This window comes from Mus caroli, chromosome 5, assembly GCF_900094665.2.
Source record: "Mus caroli chromosome 5, CAROLI_EIJ_v1.1, whole genome shotgun sequence".
NCBI lineage: Eukaryota > Metazoa > Chordata > Mammalia > Rodentia > Muridae > Mus > Mus caroli.
In genome coordinates, this window is record NC_034574.1 from 18,529,135 (window position 1) to 18,551,925 (window position 22,791).

At 41.7% G+C, this 22,791-nt stretch overlaps 1 protein-coding gene across 16 annotated transcripts in view; it reads right to left on the reverse strand.

Annotated features, from left to right (window-relative positions):
• Positions 1–22,791, reverse strand: part of Srpk2 (SRSF protein kinase 2) — a 176,846-nt gene that overhangs the window by 94,612 nt on the left and 59,443 nt on the right. For 9 of the 16 annotated variants that reach the window (XM_029477090.1, XM_029477091.1, XM_029477088.1 and 6 more), the window contains one exon: positions 12,348–12,411. The exons of 6 other annotated variants lie outside the window; for them this stretch is intronic. In XM_029477090.1, the coding sequence (XP_029332950.1) occupies positions 12,348–12,385 (38 nt within the window). In that variant the 5' untranslated portion in view covers positions 12,386–12,411. Of the gene's footprint in view, positions 1–12,347; positions 12,412–12,532; positions 12,575–22,791 lie in introns of those variants that run through there. One more of the 16 variants, XM_029477092.1, reaches the window with a different exon arrangement.

Genomic DNA, 22,791 nt, shown 5'->3' on the forward strand with positions numbered 1-22,791 from the left:
CCTAAGTTAGTCCTTGCTGACACTTCATGTGGGTCTTAACTCACGAGTTCCATACAAGCTGTTATGTCACCAAGTCAGCAGGAGGCGACAAGTTCAAAACTCTCAACGGGGACAGGTGTGACGTGGACTCCTGTGATCCACAGACTCAGCAGGCATAGGCAGGAGACCCATAGCTACAAGTCAACCTGGACTTAAAACATTAATTAGATTTAATTTTTAAAAGAGACAGTAAAAAAGCAAATTATGGCCAGCCTAGATTCCATGGTGAGTTCCAGGACAACCAGACCTATATAGTGAGACCCTGTCTCAACTCTACCACCACCCCTACAAAAAAATAAATGAATAAAAATAAAAACCATGCATGGATGGAGCCAGCGGCCAAGTGTGGTGTCACACACCCACACTCAGGGTACAGTGGCCACACCTGTGCCCCAGCACTCAAGACAGAGGCAGGCAAGGCTCTGAGCTCTGGGTCAGCCAGAGCTACATAGGGAAATGTCAAGAATAAACATAAATAAATAAATAACAACTAATTTGCTGGGTTTTTTCAATGAAAAACAAGGGCACACAGAGCTGGCTGGGGAGGGGAGGGGAGTGGAGGAGGTCCTGGGAGGTGGGGGAAAGGAATTTACATGACCAAAATATACTGCATGGCATTCTCAAAGACTAATAAAAATATTGTTTAAAAATATTAATTTGGGGGCTGGCGAGATGGCTCAGCGGGTAAGAGCACTGACTGCTCTTCCGAAGGTCCTGAGTTCAAATCCCAGCAACCACATAGTGGCTCACAACCATCCATAATGAGATCTGACGCCCTCTTCTGGTGCACCTGGCGACAGCTACAGTGTACTTATGTATAATAATAAATAAAATCTTTAAAAATATATATTAATTTGCCAAACTATCATGATACACTGATCTAAAGTCTTTTCTGTATGCCAATATAGCATGGACACCTTATCTGAAAAATGAGAAAGCCTTTAATGTCCTCTATCTGTGGCTCCCCCGGAGCAGACATGAGGAGCAATATGATCTACAACTATGATAATTGGCTCCATCTTTGTCACTAACTCTGGGCAACATAGATGATAATAACTTTACTACTCTTCCACAGCCAGGTGGAAGGCCATGTCAATACTACCCTACACTTACGAGAGGAATCTTGCCATTCCTGGAGCCAAAAGCTCTTCAGAGGATTTTTGCAAAAAGAATGAAACAAGGCAGAAAAGAATCATTTCAAACAAATACAATTTCTTCATTTGTGTGCCTTGCAATTAATGCCTGCACCTACTATGAACAGGAAGTGGGCGTTTGGTGTGCCCACGTGACACCAAAGGCAGTTTCGAAATGCTACTCTTCTTTACACTACAGAGTCCAACCCAGGGAAAGCCACTGTGACACGCCTTGCTCATTCTACCACAGGACTTCTTGGAGAACTCTTTCACTTAATCATAAAGACTGCCACAGCCAGCGGGACAAAGGGCAGGCTTCTTTTCCTGTTTACTGGAAAAGGTTGGGCTAAATAAACCATTCCTCTCCTCAATCCAGGTTTCTTTCCCTCCCACTTCCCTCACTGTAACTGTGATGCTTCCTCAGGAAGCACTCAGCCTGTGCACTAATTATCCTTCTGCCCCAGCAAACAAATGCTCATTCTCGGTCCAAGGATACTGCATTCGACGACAGGCAGTCTAACCAGCTAAGCTATGAAACTAGCCCAAGGAATATTTTAACAAACTCCAAACTCTAGTTAAACTTCACAACAACAACAACAAAACCAACAACAACAAAAACAGTGAAAGGGACAAGAACTAATATCTTACTTAAATTTTAACTTTTCTTTAAAAAGCACTAGCTAAAACTGCGTAGCACGAGTAAGTGAGTCACATTTTCTCCCGTGTGTGGGCAGGTAGATCAGTGAGGTTTAAATGCTATAAACTATAATCTATAAATCTTTATCTCATTTATCAATTGTACAGTTAAGATCTGTAACATTTTATCTTTCCCAGCAAAAATGAATGTTAATAAATTCAAAACATTTTGTTTTCAGCTGGCAGAAGAGTAGGGAAAGGAGATGCATTCTGAGGAGTCCCATGTGGGATGCTAACACTCTCCATAGAGGACGCCTCTCCCAAGAAATTTCACAAGTCATCTAGCAAAAAACAAATAATAATGAGTGTAATTTCTTGTAAGTTACTAATGTGATTTACAAAAAGGAGATGAACGTTCACCCATACAGTATAATACTGTCAGGACAGAGAGCAAATGAGTTAGACAAAAGATAGGGTGAAGCTTAAGAAAGAAATCCAGTCAAGGAAACAGCCAGTCTTTCCTAAATAAAAGATACAAAAGAAAAAACGGGGGGGTGGGGGGGGGGGCTAAGCCAGCTGTGTACTTGTGTAAGGGCTAAGCCAGCCGAGGTGGTGTCTGTGTGCAACCACAAAACCCTTGAGGCTGAAGTGGGAGCATCATGAGTTTAAGCCAGCTTGGGCTACAACATAAATTTAAGTCCGGCCTGGACTACATGAAGAGAAGAAGTGGAGAAACGAGGAAAGAAGGACAGAGGGGAGAAGGGAGCAAGAGACCTAACCTATGCTGACCATCTGTGTTGAGTGCTTGCCATCTGTCTGACATTAAATAAAAGTGTACATAGAACTTCTTGAAATGTTTTATAAACTTAAGATTCACTTCGTAAACAGAATCCTTGTGTTTTTCTCATTGATTAGGTATTCCATCTGACAGCTAACAACTAATCAAGGGCACACTAAGGATACAAGTCTTTTACTGAAGTTCATTATACTGACTACACTTTACGAACAGAGTCTCTCTAGAGCAAAGAGGCACACGGCAGAGAGGCTATACCACTTAGTGTATTCACTAATGTCACTATTCAACCCAAAACCAAAGTTCTAGAAATCTCCAATGAGGGTATGCAGGATCCAGCTGTGCACTGCCAAAGATAATCAACAGTGTACTCTTCTGAAGGACACTTTAGAATTACGAACTAGCACTGCAATAATTCCACTCCTAAGCCAACACTCAATACACAAAAAGATGACAGAAAATTTACTCATACAGACTCAGGAGAACACAGCCTTTCAAAAATCACACTGCATGGGGCTAGAGAGATGGCTCTATGTCAAGGGAGCTCTTCCAGAGGGCCCATTCATTCCACATCAGACAATTCACAACTGCCTCAAAATCCATAAGATAAATATTTTAAAGAGGGAATTTCCTTTTTAATATTTATTTTATTTTCTAATCGCGCGCGCGTGTGTGTGTGTGTGTGTGTGTGTGTGTGTATGCCTGTGTGTGGGGGTATGTTCATGTGAGTGACTGCAGGTGTCAGCGGAGGCCAGAGGCATCACATCCTGTGAAGACACCGAAGTGGCTATGACCTGCCTGTCATGAGTGCTGGGAACCAAACCCAGATCCTCTGCAAGCACAATACTTGCTATTAATCACTGAAGCATCTGCTACCCCAAAGAAATAATAAATATTTTTAAAAACTAAATAACATTATAAAAACTAGGTTACTGAATATTCTTTATAAATATAAGAAAAATGCATTAAGAGAGGAAATAAACTCCAGATGTAACAATGATACTGTTTTACTTCTAGCAACGATGCTCCTGCTAACGCACACACGTGGTTATGGATCTAACTGACAGGAAAGCCTCAGATCTTAGACTACAGTTCTCTCTCAGCAGTGGTTGCTAGGGTAAGCATGCCTGAAAGGTTACAACAATCTGGAAATCTACCCTTGGAACGAGAATAATTTAGCCACACAGCTTTAATCCCAGAACTTGAGAAGCAGAGGCAGGTGGATTTCTGAGTTCAAGACCATCCTGGTCTACAGAGTGAGTTCTGGGACAGCCAAGGTTACACAGAGAAACCCTGTCTCAGAAAAAAAAGAGAGAGAGAGAGAGAGAGAGAGAATTCCTGTCTCAAAAACGTAAAATAAATATATACTACATACACACATGCACGCGTGTACACACAAACTCACAAAGATAAAGCGAAGGGGCAGAAGAGCTCGAGAACTCGGCCAGTACTTGCAAAGACCAGCAGCTGTGGCCTGAAGAAGCAGGTGTTTGCATCCTTTGCCATACATACATCTAATCTTTTAAAATACTTTGCCCAGAGATGTCATTTCTATGGCCGGAGAAACAGCTCAGTAGTTAAGAGCACTGGCTGCTTTTTCAGAGGACCCAGGTTCAGTTCCCAGCACTCACTCATCTGGCAGCTAATAGCCAACTGCAACTGCAGTTCCAGAGGACCTAACACTCTCTCCTGACCTCTGGAGGGCACTGCTCACATGTGGAACTCAGATATACCTGTAGGCAAAACACCCATACACATAAAGATAATCAAAAAATAAAATGCTAAAAACCGGTTTTTGAAAGAAGAAATGGAATTGTTAGTTCCATGTAATACTTTTAAGGAGTGCCCAGGGCCACCCAGTGTGGTATCCCCCATGATACAGTGCTCAGCACTGAGTGCCCAAGGGAAAAAAACCAATGGACACAGACACGCACTCACCAACATCATCTTCTATATAAATCGTATGCATCTGTGGATAGTCTACAATCTGTGCTGCCTTTGGGGTACACAGATTTCCAAATCTTTTAGTACCCAGTTCAAAGCACGTACATACTGGATAGACAGATAATAAATATAATCTATGCAAAGCTAATCATGATTTTTTGCAGCCCCATGCTATATAAGAATCTGCTGCAACATCAGTCTGAATGAAGGATGGTCACTACAGTAGTGGCTTCTCTGTTGCCGTCTGTACTATGACAGCTCCTGAGCACAGTGTGTTCAGAACTGCTCCTGGTTAAATCAGAAAAATTACCAAGTAAAAGAAGACTCGTACTACTCGGCATGGTATCACAGCCTGAGACATGAGGATCTCACGTTCCAGGCTAACTTTGCTTATTCGAAAGACCTCCGTCTCAAGGACAAAAATGAGCCAGAAAGATGGCTCTGTCAGGGGAGTGCTTGCTGTGCAGGTCTAACGACCTCAGTTTGACCCCAGAACATACCCAACGATGGAAGAGGAGAGCAGAGCACACAAAGCTGTCTGCTGACAACCATATGTTCACCATGGCACATCAGTGCCACATGCGCATACCATGCACACGCAGACACAGGTTATCTTTGTAGTGAGTGAAGAACAGAGAGAAGGTTCTGAGAGAAAGGGAGATAAAATGCATTCTCAGAGGTTTATGGGGTCTCTGCACAAGTCTCACTCAGGGAGCCTTGCCATTGAGCCTCACTGACAGCAAGGTCGGCGCTTGGGCTGTGCTCTCTCATGCAGGAAAGTCTAGATAGGACATAACACTGTGTCTTAGGGTGAGACCCACTTGCTCCATTTCTGGTGGGGATAGGAAATTTTCTTTTGAAAAAAAAAATAGGACTTAGAATACCATTAAATGTGATATAGCCTGTATTTTACTTCAATTAAATGTAAACAAAATGGCACGGTAACCATTAGTACTGTGTGAACTATGTGACCAAAAAGCAAGAGATGGTATCTGAAACATTGACACTATGGGGAAATGTTTGGTTTAATGTTGCTTTTGAGGAGAATAATGGAAAAGCATTCAGATTTATTATAATTTCTTTTTTTTTTTCCAGAGCTGAGGACCGAACCCAGGGCCTTGTGCTTGCTAGGCAAGCGCTCTACCACTGAGTTAAATCCCCAACCCCTTATTATAATTTCTATTTCACATTAAAATAAATGTAAAAATGTAACAATAAACTACATGAGACAAAAACCTAAGATTTGTACACTTGATAATTTACAAGAGTTGATATAAAGTAGTTATAACTATAATTTAATCTATGCCTGTGACAAAGAATACAGTATATCCACAGTCTCACCACAAAGTTCTTCCTTTAGAAACTGCAAACCCCACACATGTAATCGCAGGCTGAGTCTAAGAGCGCAGGCGCTCACAACCCAGGTCACAGATTACCTTTATCCGAAGAACCATGGGATGCAGGTGAAGGGTTTTTAGAACAGAAGGACTCTCCAAACAGATTTAGGTTTGAAATGGTTTATATAGTCCATGATGTGAACAACCTTGCCAACATCAGAAATCAGACAAAATCAAAGTGTAGACTGGTAACAAATATAATAGTGTAGGAAACAAAGCATATCATTGCCAACAGAACGAAGGGCAGCTCAGATAAATGCCTACTTTTTTTTTTTTAACCAGAAATTACATGGCAAGACTACACTTTTATGCTGGTTCAAAATAATTTTAAAAGCAAGTACAACTTTAAAAGTAAACAGTTTAAAAGGTCTAACTATGTCACAAGACTGCCTCATCCCCCAGGCCTCAAAAGTGGGCTCTTTCTTACATGACTTACAAAGTGAGCTTCTAAGAGGATTCACCTGAGTAATGATTTTGCTGTGGAAAACAAAAATCTGAAAGGTAATGTTAGCATGCACGCCCTTGAGGACCTCGTAGCGATGATACTCAGTGGGAAACGGTACCTCAGAGGATGAGTCCTGTGACTCTGGCTACATTCTCATGTTCACCCCCTTTATAACACCTGTCCTCAACCCTTCCCCCAGCTGCTTATAAACCTAGAATCAATAAAAATATACAGAGGTTCATTTACCAAATACATTCATACAACTGCTCATATCAACACTATTCATAATCCCACAGCCACAAACAAGAAATAGCCCTTACCATCCATCAACAGGTGAAATGGACAGACAGAGACCCCCAAACCTTGGACTGCAGAGACCAGATACATGAAGCACGTGTGTAACATGGAAAAGGACACACATGGAACTGTGAGGAGGGGGAATATCATGTCTCTTTTCTTAATTCACCTTGTTCTGGGGACTGAGCCAGGGCCCCCCGTCACGCCAAGCACAGGCCTTCCCACCAGGGCACAGCTTCCTTTTCCTCACCGCTCTCTCTAATTCCCCCACATATTACTTCACTTACCACTACACATTATTTCTGAGTGTCTCCACTGCATTATGCTCAAGAATCCCTGCAGGGAAGACCACAGCACAGGACATTTTCTACCTCTCAGATCTTCAAGACACTGCAGCACAAAAGCCCAGTGCTTATGTGGTGCTCCTTAGGTCTCTCTGTTTTCAAACATAACTTTTCAAAATGCTCCCAGAGTTACCTGTCCAAGCAAATGAAGCTCCCTGCTTTCAATCTAAATATCTGAGAGGAGGCTCTCTCACTCCTGCTTCTTAATTCACCTAAACCTCTCACACACAGCTCACAGCCAAAATGCGAGCAAAAGGGGCAAACCATGCAATCTAGTAGTGGAGGCATAATCAAAATCTCAAAGGATGCTGTACCATGTATGTAACCCCAGCACATGAACATCAAACATTTCCCAGCCATCTGACTTGGCTTCCTGTATCCAAGCATGGAAAAAAAATTTGAGGGTTTCTATTTATACAGATTCAAAACAGAAACAACTGAATAGCCATATGCAAAAATGAAATCAAATCTTTACATCAATATTAAAACCCAAAATGTATCCCAAGCTCTGAGTCTGACGTCAGCCTGGTCTACAAAAGTAGGTTCTAGGACAGCCAGAGCTACACAGAGAAACCCTGCCTCAAAACAACAAAACAAAAACAAGAGGAGGAAATATATAACTTCTTAAAAATAAAGGTAGCACAAAATCTAAGTGGCCCCAGGCTTGGTAAAGATTATTATATATCACACAAAATTATAAACTACACTTTAAAAACATACACACACACAAAATTGTATTTCATATGGTTTGTGAAATCCCATTAATTTCCATTAAAATACTAATAAATACTAAATATAAATAAGCACTCAGCCACTTCTGACTCATTCTATCACTCAGGGGAAAAAACAAAAAACAACAAAAAAACCACAGTCTATCCTGTAGAGAAACTAAGAAAGCAGTGTCAGGGTGAGGCTCGAGCGAGGAAAGTACAAGCATCCATGCATGTGGCTAGGAGCCATGGCGGGAAGGAAGGGAAGCTGACAGCAGCCCCTGTACTCATCGGACCTCGGGACCCAGCCTAGAATAAACAAGGGGTGACCTGCTCTGCGCCTTGCCATCAAATTCCCCACCTCGTTATTTGTCAAGGTTTCTCTGTGTGCTCTAAATAAGAAAGAAAAGTAAAGGACACACGTACACAAACGTACGTTGTCCACATGGCATGCCCTTGTTCAGAGGTAGAGACAACATGCCATCCTGTCACTTCTCAGCAAGGCTTCTTACTCAGCACTGGTACAACACAGGCCACAGCATGATGGCCATGATACCAGTCATGATTTCCTCTCTTTCTTATTTCTCCATTCATGACAAAGATAACTAGCAACTATAGATTCAGTGTTTATTTGCTGACTACTAGGATGCTACAAAGACCTTCATTACGACATTAAAAATGTCACACCAAGTACAAAGAGCTTGTCCTTTTACGTCTTGCCCAGAGCAAACTTAAACCTCATGAAGCATTCGGTGACTCGAGAGCTCTTTCTGCTCCCCCTCCCTCGTGCTATTGAGAAGTACCTGGTTCAATTCCCAGCACCAACAACCAAGCCACCCTCAGGAGAAATGATGTCTGACTTGTTCAGTAATTGCTACCATTTTCCTAGCTGTGCTTACTATTCCTCCTCTTCACCATGTGTTCCATCCCACAACCTCCGGAAGTGCTACAGCTGGAACAAAGCAAAAGAGGTGAAAGATGAGGAGGTGAGCTTTGCCAGTAACTATTCTGTTGGCTTTATTACACTAAATGGGAGTAAACAAAAAGCCATGTCTAACAGCATCATTACAATGCTAACAAATCAATGTGCTCACTCATTCAGCAAGTACTCGATTCTACAGAAGACATACTTGTAGTGGGATTTATTCCTGGACCCTCCGGGACTCTGGAGCAGCAGAGATCCCATCCTAACAGGCCACAGGACATGTCACCTGTTTTTAAATTATCATTCATTCAGTAACATTGTCTGTTGTTAATCTTTAAAGAGGTAAGCTGATTTTTTTTTTTCTCTCTTCAAGACACAACATCTAAAGCCAAACTGTAGCTGAACTGAGATGCACTAATTCCGGCCTGTGAGCAGCCTTCCTGAACAGAGCGCATGGACTGCACATCTCTCCTACTGAGGTATGTTCTTGAGTCTCCACTATTTCATCTAAGCTAAATGCCTAACTTCAGAACTATTTTCAACAGCTATTGACAGTAATATTAACAGATCGCAGTTATTGGGATCTGTTAGTAGACTCCATTATAATTTTACTTTGGACTAATTCTATGTTCAAGGAAGAAGTCCTCAAAAGTCTACAAAATTAAAATAAGTTAATGTTTTATAATGCTTTTCTATTTTAGAAAAGTGTATGAACAAAAAGGCTCCGGCCAATAGTACTAGCTTTCACAGGATGGCTCTTTCCACATAGTGGGTTAAATGTGTAAGATGCAAGGGTTACTAAACCCATCCCAGCAGAGACTCCACCCAGGCTTACGACAGTGCATTCAGAAGCACTGCCCCTGCCAAGAGCACTCTCAGGAGACCCCTCTACACTACAGGGACAGGGTACAGGAATGATGCCACATAGCTTCTCCCTCTGTGGAAAAAGAAACCAGGCTGCTCTGCCGAACCTACTGATAGGCATCTGGAACCTTGCCGCAACCTAAGAAAATCTCAAAGATCTTAGAGTACTATTCATAAAACCATAACCCAATTATTTTTCTCTTTTTAAACCAAGTCATTTTTTAAGAGATCAAATAGAAATAAAATAACTGGTCGGGCAGTGGTGACACACTTTAATCCCAGCATTTTGGAGGCAGAGGCAGGTGGATTTCTGAGTTCAAGGCTAGCCTGATCTACAGAGTGGGTTCCAGGACAGCCAGGGCTACACAGAGAAACCCTGTCTCAAAAAAAAGAAAAAAAGAAAAACCAAAAACCAACCAAAGGGGGGGGGGAGAAAGAAAGAAAATAACTGATTAACAGTAATTGAATAATGTGACAAATGCTATCATGATATTATAAGGTATTGCACATCCAGGGCAAGGCAGAGGTATTAGATAATAAAGTGTTTATACTTGAGATTATTATTTTACAGATTTTTTTTTTTAATTAGCCACTTTCGCCGGGCATGGTGGATTTCTGAGTTTGAGGCCAGCCTGGTCTACAAAGTGAGTTCCAGGACAGCCAGGGCTAAACAGAGAAACCCTGTCTCAAAAGAACAATAAATAAATAAATAAATAAATAAATAAATAAATTAGCCACTTTCACAGGGATCACCCAAGACCATCTGAAAACACAGATATTTACATTATAATTCATAACAGCAAAATTACAGCTATGAAGTAGTAGCAAAAATAATGTTATGGTTGGGGTCACCACAGCGTGAGGAACTAACTGTATTGAAAGGGCACAGCATCAGAATTGAGAACTACTCTTTTAAATAAATTTAAAAATCAAATGATACCGCTTTTAATGAAATGGAGAGGAAAGGGACATTTTGTTTTAATATACTTAGATTGAGTAAACAGCTGTTATGCTTACAAAGTTTTGAATGATGCACAAATCATACTCAGCACCTAAGTGAGGCTATCACACCTGCTTACTATAACTCTAGGCACCTGCTAAACCAGCAAGGCAAGCTCCAGGCTACCATGCACAAAGCCACCCTCAACAGCAACTGGTCTCCAAGCTTTATAATTATGACAACAGGTGCTTTCTTTTCTTTCAAATGACCACAAGAGCCTAAGTATGTAAAATCATGAAAACACTTTAGTTTCCATAGAATGAGTTTAGTCAGAAAAAAATTAACTGGTTTTTAAGAGACATTCATCTTCTGTGCTCAGCCCTGTTTACCAGTAAAGAACTTACACTACCCCAGAAGGATGCATCACTACTGTGGTCATCTCCTTCAGTACACTGCTAGTTCAAAACTCCAACACCTCAGCTGATGCTTGGGCAGCTCACGGTGCACTTCCCTGTGTCTACTGCTCCCATCAGCACCAGTTTTCTGGCAGGTTTTCCCAAGGTTGAAGATTCCTTTTGTAGCTCAACAAACTGAATCAAAACTGAAATCAGGTGGCTAGCCACAAACCAGAAGTTACAAGGGTCAAGAAAAATAAGCACAAAATTTCTTACTTTTGATTTTCAGTCTCTACAGAATGTAGCTACATCTTCATTTGTAACCAAAGTTGTAACCAGAGGCTTTACACCTAATGATACTAAAAAGTCAGTAAAACCTCTCTGCCTTCAGAGCAACCGGCCTCCTGAAACTAGCACACTGTTTGTCATGGAGGATCAGCTAGTTTCTGGCTTGATTTTAACAATATTTCTCCTGTTATCATTTCTTTACCACCAAGTAATTTTCCACATTATTTTCCTAAATTTTCAGTCTATGAACAACATGCCCTAAAAATTAGAAAAAGATAAATCAACATGGCTAAAATACAGTTGTCAACATTAACTATAAATTACTGAGATAAACAAAAGGAAAGGTGAGCATCACTGTCTGCCTAAGAACCTCAATGGCAAAAATTGTTTACTCACAATTCAACAAACAGAAGTGAACACAGAATTTACTTATCAAAACAGGGAACTCTGAGTCTCATTTTTTACAGCAGATAAAAATATCTTAATTTTGCTTATGAGGCAAAACAGTAATTTTCATGAACCATCTCCTTACAGGTGTAATCATATAAATGACAGATAAAATAATTGCTTTAAAAATACTTGTGAGTCATTTTGTCCTTACCTGCAGGCATGAACCATTACTGCATGCAGTGACTGTTCCACTGCCTAGCAGAGACTTGAAGAAACATCATATCTCTTTTTCAGAATGTGACTAATCTGTGGGTTTGCAATTCCTAAGCTATGTACAAATGGCACACCCTTTGTTCATTAAAATATATATATATATATATATACTTATTACAGGAAAAAAATCAACTATGTTTAAGCTAGATATTTACAAATAACCTTGGAAATTCTACATACCAGCAACCTCAAAATACAAGAACAAAAATCTCATAGAAAGTCTTTTAAAAAGCAAGATTTTTTTTTTTTTGGTTAAATTATTTTTTTAAGCTTTCAGCACTGCCTCACTTGAGCCAGAGGTCTGCTGTGTTATGTGCGCATGCTGCAACTGATTAGACTGAGTGTTTTTCTAAAAAAATCAATTTCCCTTCCCAAAGCAGAACAGCTTGCCCAAATACACATCTTCAATACAGCACAACGCTAGCATGCAGTACAATACGTTACATAGCAAACTTGACAAGGAAAAAGATAAGTCCTGTTTGTTCCTTAGCAATGCTACACCATTAATTGTTCATGCAAGAGCTGTAGCTGTACCTTTCTGAAGAGGACGACTTCTCAGAGTTAACTGACATCAGCAGCTCAGTCTTCTGCTTGATTTCTGGAAAAATCAGAAAATATTCACAACCAAGATTGCCCGCCCTTGCTTACAAGCCTTATATCAAGAGATTTTTCTTCCCTAATCCCTTTTGTTCAGAATGAGGCCACAAGATTCACAGTACTTCTCTTAGGACTCGGATTCAATGGTGCTATAAAGGGAAACCGCTCCAGAGGCACCAGGCCTTGCTAAACTATGCACATGACTGTTTATGAAAGCAGGAAGTACCACTTCTTTTAAGCAGAGGGGTGTCCTTTTTTTTTTAAGGTAGAACTCTCCGGGTTTTATTAAAGGGTTTCAAATTGAACAAGCTACAACACAAACATGAAATGCTAACATCTAAACTCAATATACTAAATAATTTGAGAAGCCTAAATTAAAATGTTTCATTCTCAATGAACAGATATGCAACCCCTGGCTGCTTCTATTTGATTAGCCCTAAAAAATATGGCTCAGTGAATCATTTCTGTCACTTAAGAATGAAATATTAAACCAAAACCCCAATTCAGTGATCAAAATGTTATAATTTCCTGATTGTTTTTAATGAAATTTAGCATCCCGTCCCTAACACCTTCAGAAAGAGACTTCTCTACATCATAGTCTCCCCTCCTCCTTCACAGCACACAAGTGAACAAGCAGTGCCCAGGCACCGAGCAGAGACGAGAGATATTCTTGTCCTTTCAGGAAGGACTGGCAACGCCACCTACATCAGAAATGTAACTGCAACTTCAATTTAATTAAAAGATGGTTGCTGGAATCAAGCTGGGTAAGAGAAGAACTTACAGGGAAGAATAAGAAGAGCGTAGCCAAGGCAAAGCCACGGGAAATAGAGCAAACTGCCTTTAACCACACCAGCAACTCAGCCAAGGCTGGCAATCTCTGCTGAGTAAAGCCCGGGTTCTTACTTCGTGGGAAATGCTGTTTTGTCTAGTCCTAAAAAGTATTCTAACTATATTTCTTTAATTACAGTATCTGTTTATAATAAAAGTCCACATACTAAAATTAAAACTGTAATCATTGAGAAGCTATAAGGTCTCAGAATTTCAAAGCAGACCTCAATAAAGTTGGGGAGGATAAGCATGCACACATAAGTGTGTATTTCCTGGAAATAAAACAATGTTTTAAAATGCTGACTACATTAATAAAATTAAAATATGAAAAAATATATGGAAAAATTAAAAAATAAAAGTAGGAATATTCTTTCCCAGTGGTAAGGGATTCTCCTAATTTAAGCATATATCCTCGTCCCATAGATATAATAAAATTAGCCAAACTGCTATAATAATAAAACTTACCTTGAGAATTCTGAGGTAAATTACAGAGCCCAACACAAGGGGCTACAGTGAATTCAAAATGTTCAGTAAAGTCTCCCCTCATTTCAAAAGCGAACTGTCTCCGCATGGGACTTAGAAACACTTCTTCATTTTCAAAAACCATGGGACCTTCAGGAAACTGCCTATACTCTCTAAAGCCTCTATTTCCTCGCCTAGAAAATGAGGATAAGTATTTCTACTTGTGGAGAATTAATTAAGTCGTCCACACAAAACCCTGCAGACCCTCACATGGCATGTGGTGACCCTCCTTGCCTGTTCCCCACTGGCTACATACAACACAGCTCTCCTCAATACACACTCGCTGAAGGAGTTAAGGAGGCACGGGCCTGCCCACCTTCTTGCTGTTTCCGTAAGTTTAAACCCGCTTTCTTCTCCCTTTCATTATCAACTTCAATATGTATTTTTAATTAGGATGTTGTGGTATTTAGAAGTTTACTACTATGTATCTCAAGTTCCCTACATTTTTTGACTAGATGTTTCAGAATGAAATTGTACTTGAACCACCATTTTATTGCAAAAAAGATTTTTTTTTAAGTTCTTACTTTACTATATCTATATAAAAAACTTTAAGGTAAACAGCATGTTAAGGCTGTGGAGCCACATAGCGTTATAGTGATGCTGGAAGAGTCTCCAATATTCCTTTCATATACTCTCCAATTCATCACATCTGTTTAGTTCCAGAAACAGTGAGCCATTCAGGATAGATTTTATAATCACTGTTGGTGAGGCCTACACCTTCCCATCTATGACACTACCTACTTACCCTAATGTGTTTCCATTGCTATAGGCCTGGTTACCTTTTAAGAATTCCAGCCGGGCGTGGTGGCGCACGCCTTTAATCCCAGCACTCGGGAGGCAGAGGCAGGCGGATTTCTGAGTTCGAGGCCAGCCTGGTCTACAAAGTGAGTTCCAGGACAGCCAGAGCTATACAGAGAAACCCTGTCTCGAAAAACCAAAAATCCTAGCACTTAGGAGGCAGAGGCAGGTAGATCTCTGTGGGTTCAAGGACAGCCTGGTCTACAGGGCAAGTGTCCAGGGCCGCTACAGAGAAAAATCTGTTGGGGATGTAGGATGTAATTCAAAAACAAACCTCCAGAGGGGCTGGAGAGATGGCTCAGTGGTTAAGAGCACCGACTGCTCTTGCAGCAGAGGTCCTGAGTTCAATTCCCAGCACCCACATGGTGGCTCCCATGCATCTGTAGTGGGATCCGACGCCCTCTTCTGGTGTCTGAAGGCAGCTGCGGTGCACTCAGACATAAAATGAGCATCGGAAACCTTGCACCTGCCCTGCACTGAAGCAGTTCCTTTTACTCTCAGCCTTCTGGGTAACAGGATGCTCTCCCACACCGACGGCCATCTGTCTGTCAATCTTTACCGGCTTTTTTGGCCTACTTCACAACAGTGTTCCTCATGCGTCTTTGTAAATTTAATTTCATCTATAAAATGGTTTGAAACTCCAATCTGCTTTTACCCCCATGCCCCACTCCACCCCCACAACTCAGGAAGTCCTACCTTCAACACCACTTGGCCTCACAACCCTGCAGATACCTATCCCTCCAACCACCAGGCTCCATTTGTATTTCTATACCAATAGTTTTTGTTTTTAAAGTCCATCAACCTGGAGGCTGTCGGACGGCTGATAAAGGCACCTGCCTTGAAAGCTGACTACCTGAGGTCAATCCTCAGGGCCCACATAGAGGAAGGAGAGAACAAATTCCTGGAATTTCCTCTCTCACTTCCAAATACAAACTATGGCAGACTCAGAACACCATAAATACAAAAGGACAAATGAAAATATAATCGTAAAAACTTTAAAAACCAAGTCCATCCCCCGCCTGGGTAGTTTTCCTTCGGGTTTTCTGTACATCCCGTTCTCTGCCACACCGCTGCACTCACAATGCTCAGTGGCATTACAATCTGCTCCTTACATCTCTTGAGCCTTTAATTCAGCCTTTGGCATGGCCCCATAATTCAGTTTTATTAATTCAATTAATAAAACACTAAGTTTTACTGACTTGTTCATTCTCTAAAGCAGTGGGGTCAGATATTGTTTATTCTTTAACTGCTTTTATGTATTCAATTCTCTGCAACTCTAAATCTTTCATAGAATTATCATTTCCCCCATAATTCTTACATATTGGTGATACCTACAGAACCTTCACCACTCATCAAACGTGTCTATACCCTATAGGGGCACTATTTTTTTTTTTTGTTTTTTTGGTTTTTTTTGTTTTTTTGTTTTTTGAGACAGGGTTTCTCTGTGTAGCTCTGGTTGTCCTGGCACTCACTTTGTAGACCAGGCTGGCCTCGAACTCAGAAATCCGCCTGCCTCTGCCTCCCGAGTGCTGGGATTAAAGGCGTGCGCCACCACGCCCAGCTAGGGGCACTATTAATAACCATAGACAAACTGTCAGTCTGACAGTATCACATGCAACCCAAATCCACACATTCTCCCATCTCCCCTGATAGTTTCCACTAAATAGTCACCAAATGTGCACAATATCTAAAACTGAGCTCAGCAACTACTTGACCGCACATCTACACTTTATCTTAAGGCCTAGAGTCTGCCATCACCCTCCATCTCACACCACAGGCCCTTTACAATCTAACTCTGGGAGTAACAGGACAGCTGATCTTCCAGGCCACCAATTTTTGAGGACTCCCAAACGTCTCCCAGTGTCTCATTTGGGACTAATTAGCACACTCTCCCTTTTAGACATCCTATCCTCTGGAAGCACTGCGCTCTGCTGGCCTGCTTCCTCACAGACCTTCTTGCTTACAATTGTCCTTCCTTTGGACATCACAGGATAACTCATCTCCTCCCCACATAAGTCACTGACCTGTTGCCTGACTGCTTGTCTCTCTCTTCTTTTTCCAAAACAGTGGGGGGGGGGGCTGTGCGTGAGTGTGTGTATGCGTGCGTGCATGTACCCTGTCCTGAAACCAGCTTTATATAGACCAGGCTGGCCTCAAACTCAGAGATCCCCCTACGGAGTGAGTGCTGGAATTAAAGGTGTATATCCCCACACCCAGCCCCACAAACTAACTTTTTCAATCTGGGCCACAAACTCCTCCCAAATTTACCTTCTAAGAGTGAATTAAATTAATCTCTTTTGTGTCTCTATATATTGCATACACTTGTATACAATTACTAAAATGTATCATTTTCCATTTGACATTCCATGAGACTAAAGTTACCTTAAGGATAGGACCTGATATTCCCCTTAAATTCGTGCAGAGCCAGTGATACCATATTAGACTTCCTGACCACTTTTATAATCCTCTTAGCCTCGTCTAGTCAGCGCATGGTGCACACGCAGCTAAACCACATCCGTTTATAATGAGAAAATCTAAAAAGGAAGAGTGCTTCAAGGTAATCGCACTCCTCACAAGCATTTCCCAGAGTCAAGCAACCAAAATTCACCATGTAGTCTTCATTTTTAGAAAAAAGCAGGGATGGGGGTGTTAGTACACGTGTACACATGTGAACTCAAGTGCAGGTGTCCAAGAGAGGCAGAGGTGTAAAAGTGCCTTGGCAGCTGGGAGCTGACTAACTAACGTGCGGCTAACAACTGAATTCAGGTTCTCTGCAAGAGCAGTCGGTGGTCTCGACCACTTGGCTATTTCTTCAGCTCCTCAGCCTTCGCCTAAACCAGCTTTTAAAATGTAGATTTACATCAGACCTTGTATTAAAAAGGTGAAATCTTATCACTGCTAATAGCTTTATTGATTAAAATAAGGTGGTCTGTGATACCATATTCTTCTCATCCTTCTCATGTGTATATTACCTTACATACTAAATCAATAACCCACACCGAGCAGTCAGGATGCCTTAGTAGGTAAATGTGCTTGCTGAGCAAGCCTGAGAATCTAAGCTGGATTCTCTGGAACTTACAGAACAGTAGAGTAAGAGAATTTCACAAAATTGTCCCTGACATCCCATGCATCCCATCCTAACACAACATGCAACACGGGGACGAGGGAGGGAGGGAGGGAGGGAGGGAGGGAGAGAGAGAGAGAGAGAGAGAGAGAGAGAGAGAGAGAGAGAGAGAGAGAGAGAGAGAATATTAAGAAAAGCAGTGATAGAGTGCCTAGAGGACTGGTCTTGAACTGTTCATAAGACTCCATAAGTCCTACTGGACTGCAGGCATGTGACAGCACACATTTATGTAGTGCTGGGATGGAGGCCAGGGTAGATTATCTAGCATTCTAGGCAAGCATGCAACCAACTTAGCTACAACCTCAACCCCCACATTCACCCTGCAGTACTTCACCAGCCACAGGCTTTCCTCTTCATACCTACTGTTAGGTACCACTTTGACTCACACCACAAAAGTTAATGAGATTGCTTGTAAAGATGTAACCCTTTAGTTAGTGGCCTTCTGTATCCAGTATTTCTAAATCATAGCATACAGAGTTCAAAACTCCTGCTACACTCAGAACTGAGTACAGAGTGAAGAACTGTGACCAGAAACAGACCAAAACAAGCAAAAACAAAACAAACAAACAAAGGAAGATGACTCCTAATAGCAATGACAGAAAAAGAAACGGGCACAGTAAACATGGGACGCCTCTGTCAATCTCATTACAAACCTACCATGAGGCTCTTGACTTGTGTGACACAGTAAATTAGGAATATAGTGCTTCTGAGATTCTAACAAAAACTTCCTTTTACTTGACAAACCCTTTACATAGCCACCTGTAAACCTGACTTTACTTGTGGTATGTTATTTTATGTATATGCGAGTTTTACCTGTCTTATCTATATGCCATGCTCATGCCTGGCACCTACACAAGCTAGAAGAGGAAATAGGATCCCTGGAACTGATGTCTCACACTGCTGTTAGCTGCCATATAGGTGCTGGGAATTGAGTCTAGAACCTCTGGGAAAGCAGTTATCTTAACTGCTGAGCCATCTCCAGCCCCATAATAACTATTTTTTAAAATTAATTGCCAGTGCTAGAGGGTTGGCTCAGAGGTTAAAAGCTCTGGCTGTTCTTCCAGAGGGCCCAGGTTCAAGTCCCAGCACCCACATGACAGCTCACAACTGTTCTCAACTCCAGGTCCAGAGAATATATGCACACATGCAGGCAAAACATCAATGCAATAAATCACCAAAAAATTAATTGCTGCCTTATATTTGTGTGGAGCCATTTAAAGGAACAAAACCCAACCGTGTTGTGCTGAAGTAAACTTAGACGATAGGGTAGTAAGGATATATCTAGTCTAAACCTGCAAGATGACTCAGTGGGTATAAAACTGCTTGCCACACAAGCCTGAAGACCTCAATTCAATCCTGGGATGAGTAAGAGAACCAAACTCCTAAAAGGTTTCCTCTGACACACAGGCCTGAAAGAATTGTGAAAGAATTATTCCCTCTCCAAGAATTTTTAAATGTTTAAAAATTTTTAAAATATATTTAGAGGCTAAGAGGCTACATCTGGGTAGATCTCATAGCCCACCCATTTCTCTGCTTCATAAGGCAGAGTGGCTCTGAAGGTTGTTAGCTCCTGTTATCAGGCGGCAGCACCACACACACACTCCCCCATTCACACACACAGCTCCAACCATGGGCTTTCAGTATCTCCTCTATTCCAAGTCCATTTCTAGACTCACACAACTGCCTCTGTTTCACACGTTCACAGACTACGGTGATGATCTACTCGTTCAGCATAGTCAACTTAGGCCTAGGAGTCTCCGAAGGACTCCCACTAAAATGGACAAAGCTGCCGGGAAGTGGTGGCACATGCCTTTAATCCCAGCACTTGGGAAGCAGAGGCAGGCGGATTTCTGAGTTCGAGGCCAGCCTGGTCTACAGAGTGAGTTCCAGGACAGCCAGGGCTACACAGAGAAACCCTGTCTTGAAAAAACAAAAACAAAAAAACAAAAAACAAAAAAACAAAAAACAAAAAACAAAAAACAAAAACAAGGACAAGACCTGCAGCAGCTTTGGTGGTCTGGTTGCCATGCTCACTGTGATGCTAACCTTTTAAGGCTAGGCCCTTACTGGATATTTAAGGAGCCATATAAGAGATTCTTCACAAAGGTGCCAAGTACAGCCAGTCCTCTAGACTATGAGAAAGCTGAAGCCTGGTTAACTGGCCAGCACCTTGAGAGGCCAAAACCTTAAAGGGGTGGGGGCGGGGAGCAATACTATTTCAGGGCTCATCATTTCTGTCATGATAATACAAGAAGAGAAAAAAACAAAACAAAACTTAAGGCAAAGTTTGCCAGATACAAAGAGAGTAACTGATGAACTAAGCAGAGAAACAGCTGTCCGTAGTTCCCCAGTTCCAACTGACCTCCATCCACACTCTCCAAACAAGTCACTGACAGACCCCCGAGGGCCTGGTACTCCAACTCAATACAATACAAACCCAAAACAGTTCATAAACTGACAGAAAACGCTGATACTGAGCTAGAATCCCAAGCAAAACCACTGAGAAATGAGGAGACAGCGGTGAAAAGGTTTCAACAATCAACAACAGCAGGTGAAGCACCATGAATGCAAGCACTCACCACACACTCACCACCAGACACAATGCCCGCCTCCTTATGTAAGTTGTCAATGCTCTTCATCACACTCGTTACCATCTAAAAGACACCCAGCAGTGTTGTGATACAACAAACCAGCTCTCACTTAGTATATAAATGTATGGCAAGAAACTTTATCTTCCAGTTGTAACCTAAAATTTGTGCAGTGTGAAATTGTATCATCACCTACCACCCTGCCAATTTAAAAATAAAATAAAATACCAACAAGGTAGAGAAGTGCAGCAGTGCTTAAGGACACATGTGGTCTCCACATCTACATATTCACAATTCTGGTCACATGGGCTGTACTACCCCACAAGATGATGATACGTTTACTCTAAACCTAAATGAAACAGAAATGAGGGACGATGGGGACAGGGGCAGGAGGGAGCAGTCTTGCTCTTGATAGGTTTCTTTGGTTGATTGTGTTTGAGTCTGGCGGTGTGAATGCCAGGGTGTGAGCGCCTATGGAAATCCCAGGACCACCTGCAGAAGTTGGCTCTTCTACAATGTAGAACCAACAGATTAACAAACTCAGGCCCTTGGTCTGAGTGAAGAGTGAGCACCTTCACCAGATAAGCTATCTTGCTGACCACTGACTGTACAGGCATCAGCAGCTTCCTCATCGTCGTCAAGGGGAGATTCAGGCGTGTGGCTGCAATCACTTCCGACTTTCTACTAGGAGTTCGAAGCACCGAGCCCGAGTCGGCAGGCTAGTATAGGAGCACTTTAAGCCAGCAAGCCGCCTCGGTGCCCGGATCCTCAGCAGTTCTGATAAAACATTTCCAAAGCAGCTGCTGTGGCATTCATCATTTACTAGTGAAAAGCTTTTTCCTTCTGACATGTCTTTGTTGCTGAAGACCGTTTATGTAGACCAGGGGAGCCTTGAATCGGTGTATAGCCAAGTATGGAGATTACAGAGTATGTAGTCCTGGCTACCCTTGAGTCAGTGTGAGTCCAAGTATGGAAAATGCAGAGTGCACCAGCCATGCTCAGTCTTATAATGTATGAGGACAACTGCTGGCATTAAAGATTTTCCTGCTGGTTTTTGAAAAGTGAGTCCCACCACATCAAATGTTAACCTCTAACTTTTCATACCCCCAAGAGAGATGTGGTTGTAAGAAGCAAGCCACGGGGGAAAATGACCATGGCCAGCTCAGCCAACCCAAGTGCTCTCACTAGGCCTAAATGCTGCACAGGTAAAGTGACCCTTGCCCTTCATTGGTCAGCACTCACACCAGTGCATAAGAACAGAGATGGACTGCACTGGGCTTCACTGCCTCTGCTCTCTGTTAGCAATGAGGTGGAAAGAATCTAATCCTTTAAAACAGCTACAGGTTTCACACTACAGCCAAAGTCATGAATAGTTAATCCTGCCTCTCTCTAGCTCTCACCTGGGCAAAGACATTCTGGTCCAGCTCTGCTGAGTAAGACACAAGTTCTCTGATAACTGGGATCTCTTACAGTCAGGGTGGCAGCAAAGACTGTTCAAGCTCAGACTAAGTTTAACACATTCTCTGCACTACTCACACAAAATTTATTACTTGTATATTTTTGACATGATATACAGTTTTAGAAATACTCAGAAGAATTAATTATTTTAATGAAGTTCTTTCTGTAATAGATGTTAAACAACTAAGAATAATCTCTAATACTGTGACTACAAAGACATATACTACATCCTATCATCTATAATTTTTGCATATAAAGAACTATGAGGCTATTAATTTACCTCAGTGGTCCAAGGCTACAGCAATGGGACTGTAGAGCCAAGCTCAAGAGCCCCCAAAATATAAATAAATAAATAAATGAATAAATAAGGGGGGCAGTGAGAGGGACAAAACTCACCGAAGCGATTATCATCCACTCCCAACAGCCTTACTAAGCCAAACCGACTCATTATCTCAAACATTACTCAGACAGGTGCCAGCACTGTTGCAGAAAGGTACTTACTTATATGGTACACTTGTAATAAAACAAATCCTATCAAAATAAGCTGTCTTTAATCCCAGCCTTCAGAGTGCAGAGGCAGGAAGACCACTATGAATTAGGGGCCACACTGCACAGGCAAGTTCCAGGCCAGCCAAAGCGATATAGTAATTCAAAAATGGGGTCCTGTGGGGTGGGGGGGGGGAGACTTGCTTAAGAGAACAGGGAGAAACAATGAATTAAATGCTCAAAACCACTGAGTCCCATTAACTCCCATAGTTAGAAAGGAACCCGACACTAATTTTTCCAAGCACAGGGCCCTGGGTAGGTGGCACACGCAGTCACAAACAAAAAGGCAGCACTTTCCAAGAGCTCACTGAATCCTCCCCACAACTGCACAACAGACACTGCTTTTTTGAGTTTCTTTTTTTATTCTTTTAGATGGTCCCATGTAGCCCATTAGCCCAGGCTCACCTCCAACTCCCTACTTAGTCAAGGCTTGCCTTGAACTTTTTTTTTTAATTTATTTTTTAATTAGGTATTTTCTTCATTTACATTTCAAATGCTATCCCAAAAATCCCCCAGA